The following is an 11,939-nucleotide window of genomic DNA, read 5'->3' as shown; positions in this document are numbered from 1 at the left end:
GAAAAATAGGAACTGAGCTTATGAGACCTTAGATTCATTGTGTTGCATATCAAGAAGTTAAAGAGCCTGCAGTGGATATCATGAAAAGTACTTGGTTTTTATATAATTCACGCAATGCGATTGATTGTGTTTATTATTTCAATTATTAATCATAGCATCATCTATAGATCAGCCAAGAATTGCCCACAATAAAACCACCATCGTCATTTCCTCCTTAAAAAAGCCCTCCTTATCCAAACCCATAAAAAAAAACCTCAGACCAATCCTAGCACTGACCAGAGGGGCCAAGGTGACGGAGGAGACAGCGGCCAGGGGTGGTGGGGCGGCCACTGATGGCGGCCGAAGTGACGTGGGAAGAGAGTTTCGAGTTTGTGGATGATATGAAACAAGGGTTGGAATTTGATGTTCAGGTTTTCGAAAGAAAATAAGTTCTTTTACTCATATAAATTTGTCCTAGGATGCAATTTAAATGGTAACTTTTTTTCTTTTGGCATTTGGGCAAGTGGTGACTATTTTTGGGTGTAAGTTAACTTAAGAATTACTTTACAGAACCTCTCCCATTCGATGTGGGACTTAAGATATTAAAAGTTTTCTCACTTAAAGAACTGACGTTCTCGTTAGTGTTGGCCCGTATTGCCCAGCAACACTCCTCCTATTTGATGTGTGGTCCAGTTCATTCTAGTCCTCTCTCGACCCAGTGGTCTCTCTCCACCATTGTCAAACTAGGTTGTTATAGGCCTATCAGCTTCTACATGATTCGTCCTCAAATCATATACTTATTGGAGGGGGGATCCTGCTTTGGTACCATATTATGACATCGCTTAGTTAACTCGCTCATGGTATTATTCACTTGAATCCATCTCATACCGCGTTTTAGAATATTGTCATTTAACATATAAGTAAATACTTTTCCAGAATGTTATCCATCCTTATAGTGCTCTTACTTGAGCACACTTAATATCAGAGCTCCAAAGGCAATGTTGTTATGTCAAAAAGTGCATCTTATGAATTAATTCTAATTTTACATATATAATCCATGAACGCTTCTCTTGTCTGGTATGCAATTTAGTTCTGCCCCTTCATCATCTTAGAAACTCACAATGAGTCATTCTTTATACGGGCCCTCTCACCCCTATGCTACACATCTTTGTTGAACCGGATTGTTATAAGCTTCTTGACTTTTGGCACGTCGCTGAAGCAGCTCGATGATGAGCTTGTATACTTATGGGTGGACTAAGTAACTTTGGCTTAAACATCTCTTAGCAGGTATGTAATTCTTGTGATATCGTATAGCTCTTATAATCGTCTTTTCTCACCCTTTAACTTACTATGAGAAGTGGTAGTTTCGAAAATAAAGAAATAAAGTTGAATATGGGCCAAAATGGGAGGAGGGTAATTTATACATTCTACGAGAATATGGGATATTTCAATTTTTAAGGCAAAAGGGAGCTTTCAAACTGAAATTTGAAGCGAATAAATTGATGTGAATGATTGACAAGACGTATACAAATATGATTTTGGTAAGTTTCATACGTCTTAGTTAATTAATATATCTCCTTAAACGTACAAGTATTCGAATTCAATTTATGCTTTGTACCCGTTAGCCTTTTCATCATTACAAATTTTTTTTTTTATCTAAAAACACAAACTTTTAAGTACAAATTTGGGCAATCAGCTAAGCTCGGCGGTGGAAAGCTAACATGTAGACCGTCCATCAACTAGAAAAACGAAAAGGAAAAGGGCGATAACTAAGCATTTATATTCCTATGTGGGAGGAGCTAAGGAGCCAACCCACAAAAAATGCACCTTAATTCATACATAAGATACTCCGAAGGAAAATATTTTGAATTCGAATGATTCTCGTGCTGTGGAGGAGTCGCAACCGACAAATGCTCTACTTATGCTTTGAGTGTTTCGATTTAAAGCTGTGTGAAGATAATGATCTTTGTTTGATTCCAAAGTGAACCAACCTTTAATCTTTAATTAAAAGAAGAGATGCTTATCTGTGTGTGTTTTTCTGGGCTAATCCCCCTTTTCGAGCTTTTGCTTTGTTTAACCTAGTTATGCCCCAACTTTCTGATGCTTTCTAAAGATGAGAATGTCGGTTTTCGGAAAATCAAAGTGAGCAAAAGTTATTCTTTTGCCTAAAACTCTCAGCAAAACCTAAAAAGTAGTGCTCTCTCTCTTTTAAAATCTCTTAGGGCAAGATTTCTCTTTTTCTCTTCTAAAGCAAGAAAAGTTGCTCCTCCTTTGCACAACTCTTACGTAATGAATCATACCCTCGTCTTTCTTTTCTGCATTATCGATATTCTTCTTGAGTACGTTTTTAAATTTCTAAGCCCCATCGCTTCCTTTTTCCCTCTTTTTCTCCTCTCTTTTTCCGTTTGTGTTGTGGCTTTCCAAGCAGATTTGTTTGTATTATTATTATTATGTAAAGAAGACCGATCGATGATGTGTACGAAAAAATGAATGAATGTTTACAAAAGCCGTGTATTTAGGTAGCTCATTGGAATGAGCTGGTGGATGCTCCCACCATGATAGCTTCAATCATGAGAAAATGCAAAATGTTCATGGGGATTGATGAAGAAATATTTGAACTATAAGCAATATCTGCTGATTAAACGTGCTTTTGTTTCAAGAACTATTGGGGAATAATGGCCTTTGATTATGAACTTTTCCCTGTATAAAAATTTGCAAATAAAAGCCGTTTATAAAAATAATAAGAGAATGGCAAAAAGGATGTATTTTTTCCCCAAAAAGGGGAATGTTTTGAGACCAGTAATTGGTAGTTTTCAATCCTTGCCATAGAAAATTCGAGGATTTCAGGAAATTTTTTCCTCTAAACAAGTTGTGGCCCTTAACCTCCACTCCAGATAATATAAAATTCTTTATTATTAGAATGATCATAATGATATGAGATCTCTAAGCCCTACAAGATCAAACACTTGACTGGTTTCGAGCTAAACATTCTTAGTTTGGAAGTTCTTTCTTTAAAATTAACCGTGACCCTCTACTTATCTTCAAACTATGTGCAGTTATTTTACTAGAAAGATGAACTTAATCATAAATAAATTAGATCATTTGAGAGCTCTAAACCTCGCACGATCAATCATTTGATGTATTTGGAGCTAAGCATTATAAAATTGGAAGTATAATTAGAGAATAGACAAAATGGGTGTTTTTTTTTCCCAACAGAACAGTGGTTGGTAGTTTTCAATCACATGTAATTTCCTTGCAATGGATAGTTCAAGGATCTTATGAGGTCTAGTGAAAACGAACGTGCATATTTCACATTTTGAACTAAGAACTTAATCATCGCATCTTCATTTTCTCTCCTATCCTGTCAGACATCTTAATATATAGATCAAATCAATATTTTGTCGCATGTATAGAATTGATCCATCACAACCATGGATATTTCTCCCTATTTACAAGCTAGTCATTAAATCGTAACATTGTTAAGTGAGTAATTCCAAGGAAAGAAGTTAATTTGTATCACGTAATTAATTATGTTGACCTGTATTTTTTTTTTTGGAACGCAAGACATATTATGTTCTCTTACTGCATAAAATCTTGCTTGTGATCATAATGGCTTCTTTTTACCAAGTGATGGCGACATTGCATTGGATTTTGAGAAAGTGGGACCAATATGATGAATTGGGTAATTAGCTTTCATAATCTTTTCAGATCATTTATCTAAATGAAGATTTAGTAATTAAACTGCCGCTCAATCCGACCACAAGACGAAACACAGAAAACGAAGATGAAACTCAAGGAAAGCCTTCAACCAACCATCAGCCTGTCTTTAATATAGAATCTAACTTGGAATTTACAATGACGGGCACCCAAATTTACTGTAGCTAGCTCGTCTAGCCTCGTCTTCTCCTACAAATGCTTCGTAGGTCAGTCAAGAGTCAATCGCTTCACCTTTGAAATGTATACCCCAAATATAAGAACAAAAAATTTCATGAAAAAGATTCTCCTACGGTTGCTGAACGTTGAAAGCAACCCACCCGTCAACCCATTCCAAAAGTCCTACATCATCGGTTGACTGATCACCATCGTCATCTTCCGCATTGTCTTCTTCGACCAACGTGTTCAAGTCAAGCGACAAGCAAGAGCTTGTCTCGTGCGAAGATTTCAGCATGATATTAGTAGGAGAAGAAGAGCTACAGCGCTCACAGCTCAAGATAACGATGGCGTCGCTCAGCTCAACCTCGTCGCCGGCCGAGCTGCTTGTCCTTCCTCTTTGCATTGCTCTCTTGAAACCCATTTGAGCAATATAGTCAGCTTCTTCAGCATCTTCGACAAAGAACACCCGGTGTGGGTTCTTCGACAGTTCTTCGGCGAATCTCTCGATGTAACTAGAGCTTTGCTCGTCCCTCGGTCTTTTGTTTCCGTTGTTTTCTGGGGAAAGTGCTCTGGTAGATGATGAGAAGCTACTTAGAGTAATGGATGAGAAGCTGGCGTACGAGCTAAAGACGAGCCGAGCCAGCTCTCTCGCCACCTTCTCTTTGGCTTCGGCGTCCGCGCCTTGGAAGAGAAACCAAGTGTCTTGCTTAGACGCACCATTTTGGCACTTAGACCCTAATTTTCTTCTCGACATGCCTGACCGGCAACGCAAGATTGTGGTTGCAATTTCAGGGATTATGGCCTTTTGCCATGGGACTTTCTTCTCCAACTCGGTGCAGAGGTTTTTAAGGTTCTCGGAGTTGAGTTCCTTGAACCTCGGCACGTACTCTACCTCCATGATTTCACTTGAAGATGCTGAGTTGGAGCGCGAGGAAAGCTCAATGACAAAATTGACCGATTCTGATGGTGGATTCCAAAACTTGTGGTCTCGCCAGGAATGTAGTTTCGTGGGTGGCCACTCATGATAAACGAAATGGTGAAAATTAGGGCTTTGGTATTCGTGGGAATAGCTTGAAGCGGAGGGAGATGTAGGCAGAGAAGAGAACATGGGGTTTTTCCCGAAGTTGTTCCTTTTTTGGCATGCGTACTCCTGATGATCAATAAGCATTAGATAAGAGAATGGTTGAGAACTATACATGGTGATGATGATGACGATGATGATGATGAATATAATGAAGAAGTGAAGATGATTATGACCTCATCGTTGTTATTGCAATGTCTTCTATACTCGTCCTTGCAATTTTGAAGCCATGGCGGAAGGGATGAAGGGTTCAACGATCGTGATTCGATAATCTCGAAAGGGCTAGCTGGCCCCCTATTTTCAGCTTTTTTGCTCAGGCAATCTATCTCTGGTCCACTGAGAATGATGAAGAAATAGTCGAGTTGAATCTTTTTGTAGAATAATCTTGGCCTATGGCCCTAGCGTAAAAAGCACGTCAAAATGAACATATGTTCTTCTCTTTTTTCACTTCACCGAGTCTATACTTTATTCTTCTATGCAGATAAATTTGAGGTTGAGTTTTGATCCACCACGTAATAATATAATTGGAACTAACTTAACCACTAAGTTCTATTTTAGCATCTTAACCACTAAGTTCTATTTTAGCATAAAGTTGGTATTCAAAAGGAAAAACGTAAAAGAAGTGTCAAAATCAGACTAGATCTCCAAACCTAATATAAAATGACACCAATATACGGCAGGAGTTATAAAATGGATTTGGTGAGACCTAGATATTCTTCGAAGTATACACAATGTGCTAGTGTGTGCTGCATTAAAAATTGAAGAGATGTTTACCAGTAATCGATGTTTTCAACTTTGATAAGTGAACAGAAATTGAAAAGCTACTAAGTAAAGTCCCCACTCCTCATTTCCAAACACAAAGAACATGTTATCACTTTAAAGAAAGATAAAGCAGTTGTGCCTAATTCTCACTCCCCCACCATACTTTACTTGATAGACTGGAGTGAGAGAACTAAGAAGTTCCGAGAAAAAGTGAAGTTTTGAAGTTCAAGAAAACCAAATCGAAATAAAAGAGAGTAGACAATAGTTTGTTCTTTAATTACCTGTCAGTGATGAGACTCAAGCTCAAACTGCCTGCTGGAATTGTGAGAGGATGGAGGCACCACAGAGTCTCTATGGATGGATAGCCGGTTTTACACTTCATATAGCTTTGGAATGTGGCAAATCCCATGAGCCAAAGCCTTCCATTTCCACCAACTCCTGACACCATTTTTGCTATCTCCCCAACCACATGTTCAATAGCACAATAGTAATTGTTGTTCCTCTCTAATTGATGTCCCTTAAATTTCCTAGCTCTATACTCAGCAGTCCACTTGAGATCTCCCAAATATAGAACCACCCCACCATCATCATTGCTCATGTAACTCTTCACAAGCTTCTTGAGATCTTCGACTCTCCCATCTACCTCTTCCCTATGCAAGTTCTCAAAGGAGCTTATCGAAAGGTTGAGAATCGTTAAGCTTCTTATTGTTTGAGGAACATCATCTTGTCCCTTGTTTAACTTGTCCATTACTGCTCTAACCACTCCCTCAACACTAGCAAGACACTCTCCAACGACAACTATGCTTTTCCTCCTCTTGTTCGCCATGTTTTCCAATACATACGCGACATCCTCATCTCTAACTGGATCCGATGCATTAGTGTTCCCCAATACTAATCCGGTTTCATCGAAGGAACTCAAAGGAGACTGATGAGAAATGAGTGTCGGATTGTTGTTATTACTACCCTTTGAGTTGTCCTTAGTCACTGTCTGGTTTTTTGAGCAAATGATCGAGGAGGAAACAGCTTGCTCGACGTTGCTCTTCACTTGAGCGCTGGAGAAACCTGCTTCTTTCATGACTCTACTCACACTGGGGTCATCTAGGATAGAGATGATGAGCTGCTCGAGCTCAATTTTCACTGCCAGGATAGGCTGCTGCTGGTTCTCAATCGAGCCGCGTCGTTGGTGTGCCTGGGCCCGCTTGAAGGCAGCGACGAGGGCGTTGGAGATGGACGGGTTTTGTAAGTGAGTCCCCAGGACGTGGCTCGGAGCGGCAGCCGGGAGGCGGTTGAGCGCAACGTTGAAGCAGAGCTCTAGAGCCTTACACTGCAGAGGGTGGGAGTGAGATTGAAGACAAGCTGTTCTCAGAAGGCCAGTGGACGAAGTGAGCATGGTGTTGGCCACATGGAGAGGTGTGACTTGAGAGTGGCCGCGACGCTTTGCTAGGGTTACAGCCTGCTTTATTACGGTTGCTGCTTCGGCTGTCAGGGCATGTTGGACTGTGCAGCCTCCTCCTGCTCTCATCTTCAGCGAATTAGGAGAAGCTGCGGAAGTACTTCAGCAAAGAAAAGGGCTATTGAGTTGGGTTTTGTGAGTGGTTAAGGCACTTGCATAGGTTTAAGTTTCATGGGCGGGTATTGATATTAAGACAAAGAGGAATGGATGGGACTGCCATTCATCTGTTTTGATGGGATGGAGAAGAAACATTTTTGGAGAGAGGAATATCTAGATTTCTAGAAGAGGCGCCGGAGAGAGGAGTGTAGTGTTTGTGAACTAAATCTTATTTGATGCTGTGTTGGTGTATGCAGTTTGAGAGAGCTCGTGATATAGGCTAGAGAGAAAGCGATTTGGTTTTTATCTCTTTGAGAAACTTGAGGGAGGTGGGGTGGGGGTGGGCTATGCTTTTCTTGAAGCTGAGGTTAAATTTTGGTCCAAAGTGGATTTTACAGTGGAAAGTGGATTGCATGTGCTGACAACCAGGAAGGATGCACCAGTACAGTACCAAAGGCAACTCCCCTTTGTGACAAAACTTAGGTGCGCCCGGTCCGTGTGAGCCCAATTCATATATTCCATCAAATGAGGCGGGACCAATATGGGATCCACCTGATCTAACGGTGGATTGCGCTGGGCTTACATTATCCGGATGCACCCAATACTTGCTTCTCCGTTGCCCCTCCCTCCCCCCTCTCTCTCTCTTGAACTAAATTGTGAACCCAGGATGTGAACCCTACACAATTAAGAGGGAGGATGTGGGTTTGCTATTTCGTACATCAGATTAAGACGCATATCTATTATACTCGTAACTCTCAGCGGCTCATCCAATCCATGGTCGAGACATCAAACCTCGAGGGCGATGGAGGAGCCTTTGCGCCTCCAAACATAATGGAGGCTTGTCCCTATGGACAATCAAGGCGTTGACAGCAATGAGATGGAGCTCCGACATGGCGCCTTCCAACATCTGAAGCCTGGCATGGACGCGGGCGCGAGAGAGAGCGAGAGAGTCTGTCGTCAGGTGTGGTGGGGGCAGCGGCGACAAGGCTGAGCTGTGAGGTGGTAGTAGATAGAGCAAGGTAGAGAGATGGGGGTTTGTTGAGGTGGGATTGATTTTTCATCCATGTCGAAGCACGAACAGGATCATATATGGAGACTGGACATGGGAGACTACAGATCCAAATCTAACATGAGAGAGTATGCAAAATCCTACAGGATTAATACGTGTATCTTGGCATATAAATCTCTTAATACTATTTCGATCATATCTGAACGAACATATTTAGTCACACTAGAACATGTTTTGCTATATTGATTTTTCGGATATATATAATCGACGAATAGCTAGTTCAAAGGAGATTTTTAGCATAACATGATCCATACAATTGATCACATATATAGATAAATAGGTCATATTTAAGTGTTCAATAAAATTTATCATATTATCCTGAAAATTAACTTGGTCAATGGACCCCGTGCTAGCATTCACGATCGTGCGACTTTTGCATGAAAAGGAGAGACTCCTTAGCTCGAGGTTTTGGAATTGCCATATCAGATACCATGCAATGCATGATACCCTATAGTTGAACACATATTCTTACACGACCGACAAGGGATCTCCCTCTCATTCCTCAATCATTTTCCTTCGCTTTTGTACATTCCTATGTCTGTCCACCATGAAAGGCAGCTATAATAGTGTGATTAGGGTTACACGAGAGATTAGTTAATTGGAGCACACTTTACTGACTTCTTCCCAAGAATTTTTGTCACTGGCTAGGCGTGGTAATAGCAGCCCAATGACTGTTTGGCCTACTTTAAAAGTTGTATTAAGCGATTCTATTACGAAAAGCAAGCATAATCGCATGTCTATTATATCAAACCAATCATGTTTTTTGAATTCGCGATCCACACGGGATCCTATAAAAAATTAAAGTGCCTATGCGGTTTCCTTCTTGTAATTGACTCTATTCACCATATCTTCCCATACATATCAAGTGCATCCAATATTTTATCCGATTTGCAAGAGATTCGCTTGGTGGTCGCCTTAAAAGCACAGAGGGAGGATTGTATGGCGGCAACAAGGAGGTAAAGGGGGTGACGACTAACGACGGCGGTTAAGCGGGAAGGCATGAGGAGGGGCAAACAGGAAGAGAGAGAGAGAGAGGGCGGAGAAACGGAGCAAGCGAACAAAGAGAAACTGGGCGATGGCTATAGGCGACAAAGACGGTGTGCAAAAGGCAGAGGACGGGTGGAATTTGGGGGGGGATTGTTTTGTTTGAATTTCTCTAATGTCATTTGGACAAAGCTTCTCCTAATTGTAGAGAATCTCCATCCATGTTCTAATATACTTCTTGAACATTAGTATGAGGTTTTTGTTTGGGTAATAATAAGACATGCAACACAACAACTAGGTTCTTGGAGAAGAAAAAGAGATGTCTCAAGGGTTGCTGCGTCAGGGCCGCAACTAAGACGAATGCTTTGGTAAGGCTAATGCTTTAGTAAAGTGAACGATTATCTCGTAATTAAAAATGATTAACTTATCTATGATTTTAGTTTCTAACTTCGTGGAGAGCATGAAGCATTTCTTTTCTTTAAATATAAAAGGCAAGCGCAAACAACTATATAATATACCTCTTAAGTATCCCACGCACTGATTATTAGTATGGTTTAAAAAGATAATGCATCTTACTTCTTGAGCTTTTTGAGTTGAATTAATTTACTTGATATCGGAGAATTCATTTATCTTCTATCCTATCAAAACTCAGTTATATATCCTACGAGTGGGTGCAAGATTTTGGTATACCTACCATTATTTATCCAAGCAAAGGCATAAGAACACAAAAATAAAAACCATGTTGAAAATGAAAAGTCAATATATATAGTATAATGCTAAAGATGATCAGATCTAATTAAAAGAATTCTCGGGGTTAAAAGAATCCATGTTGAAAATTTTAAAAAGAAAATAATTCGAGGTTTCAAAGTCTACGTTAAACAATAAAAATCTCTATAAATGAAAAATCAATGTGTGAAAGGGTTGATTAATGGGGCACTAAGGATGCAATATTAGCCTATAATACCAAGTTAAAAAGTCTGCTGTGTAAAAGTTCAAATTTTTAAGCAGAGGGAGATTATAAAACGAAAACATTCATTGCATTCCATATTCAGGGAACGTGGGATGCACTTTATTGTATCCATAAAAATTATGTTGCAACTTTTTTAAAAAGAAGTGGTGTATTTGGTCCAATATACCATCATACAGACCCAGCTCCTGTAGACAAAGAAAACAGATGCCCTCGTATCTTTTCGTCGGCTTAGTCAGTAAGAAATTGCAGTCTTCAGTGAAAAAGCTTCAGCTTCTTTTTGCTTGCCTAAAGAGATATATAAAGTCGTGAAATTGTTTAAACAAAAGCAACTCTTTAGTGCTTGAGGTGGAGATGTTTGAATGAAATTAGAGGGCTACAGTACAGCAGTACTATAACATGATATATGCATATAACCCTAGCACCCAGCTAAGAATAAAGCAAAACTATAATGGATATGACACTATTTCACAAATTGGAGAGCCTTCTTTTAAAAAGAAATTTAATTAATATTTCAATCCGTTGTGTTCTTTATGCATGATCAAACCCCTTTATAAGTTTCACCAAGAAGAGACTGCATCAAAGTCTTCACATCTTTTGCTTTTATAGCACCCTTTCCTTAAAGTAGCATTAGAAAAGCAAAATATGGCATTATCTACTCAAAAGGGCTTCTCATTCGATGCCTCTTTGCTCTGTGATGTGGCCATCTATGATTGAAGGCAATTATTCTTTTTAATCAAGCAATATCGATTGAAGCAATATTCAAGATGCCCAGGCAGGATCCGGTGTGGACACTTTGTCATATCTTGATACAATGCTAAACGGAATGCAGCTTAATCTTTTCACAGAGTTATCTCATGTTGACGCGAATCGTATCCATAAAAAAGTGAACTAATGGCTGATCACAGCCTGAGTAATAATTTAAGATGATGGGTTTTAGTTGCAAGATAATGATGTAGCTTTAATAGGACACCTTCTAAGTTATATAACCTGATTAGCGATCTGAAAACAAAATCCCAAATGTAAGATCAACATTCTTAAGGTATTGTCTGTAGAGAAGGCCAGGATTCAATACGGCAAGCGAACCATTTACAAGTACTGGCAAAAGTTTTCATCCAGAAACTGTTCTTTATCTGCGAAATTACATGACTCAAGTCCCACATCCACTTATTGTTGAATGGATTAACAAACGATGAAAGTTGAGAGAGAGAGAGAGAGAGAGAGAGAGAGAGCAGGCTCCAAAGGCTGGTTGCAGAAAAAGTTGCTCCAATTTTGACATGACAGCGTTGTTAATGAAAAGGCGAAAGAATTACGCAGCATCCGCACCTTTACCCAAAAGTATGACATTATTCTTAGCATAATAATAGAGAAGAAATTATAAACAAACATCACTTACACGTTTCTTAAAAGTTGAGTATCATGAAGTCTCGCATCTGAAAGGAACCCGTTTTGCCATGGTAACTAGTTTTAGGTGCAAATTTATATCTAAGGCCGACACTCAAGATGTGAACTAGTGATTCCATGAATGGAGAATGCAAAGTGCAATTAATGCAAAAGGTGAGAAGTTTTTTCTTTTTCCACATTCTTATGTGCATGTAAATGAGTCATGAAATTTATATATTTGTTGTGTGATTAACTACATAGATGTTCAACCTTCTCCACTCAAGGACCTAAC

The 11,939-nt window shown here is 39.5% G+C and overlaps 1 protein-coding gene across 1 annotated transcript; it reads right to left on the bottom strand.

Moving 5' to 3' along the window:
• Positions 1-3,788: 3,788 nt before the first annotated feature.
• Positions 3,789-7,635, bottom strand: LOC115671667 (protein SMAX1-LIKE 3). Its single transcript, XM_030593284.2, has 3 exons — positions 5,977-7,635; positions 5,110-5,269; positions 3,789-5,002 (listed from the first exon to the last, which is right to left on the bottom strand). Exons 1-3 carry the CDS (start codon positions 7,215-7,217, stop codon positions 3,983-3,985), a joined length of 2,421 nt encoding a protein of 806 aa, XP_030449144.1. The 5' UTR covers positions 7,218-7,635; the 3' UTR covers positions 3,789-3,982.
• Positions 7,636-11,939: the final 4,304 nt, after the last annotated feature.

This window comes from Syzygium oleosum, unplaced genomic scaffold (assembly GCF_021117445.2).
Source record: "Syzygium oleosum isolate NSW1041296 unplaced genomic scaffold, Sole_v2.1 Sole_v2.25, whole genome shotgun sequence".
NCBI classification, from domain to species: domain Eukaryota; kingdom Viridiplantae; phylum Streptophyta; class Magnoliopsida; order Myrtales; family Myrtaceae; genus Syzygium; species Syzygium oleosum.
The sequence above is the reverse complement of the archived record's forward strand: the minus strand, read 5'-3'. Positions and strand labels throughout refer to the sequence as shown.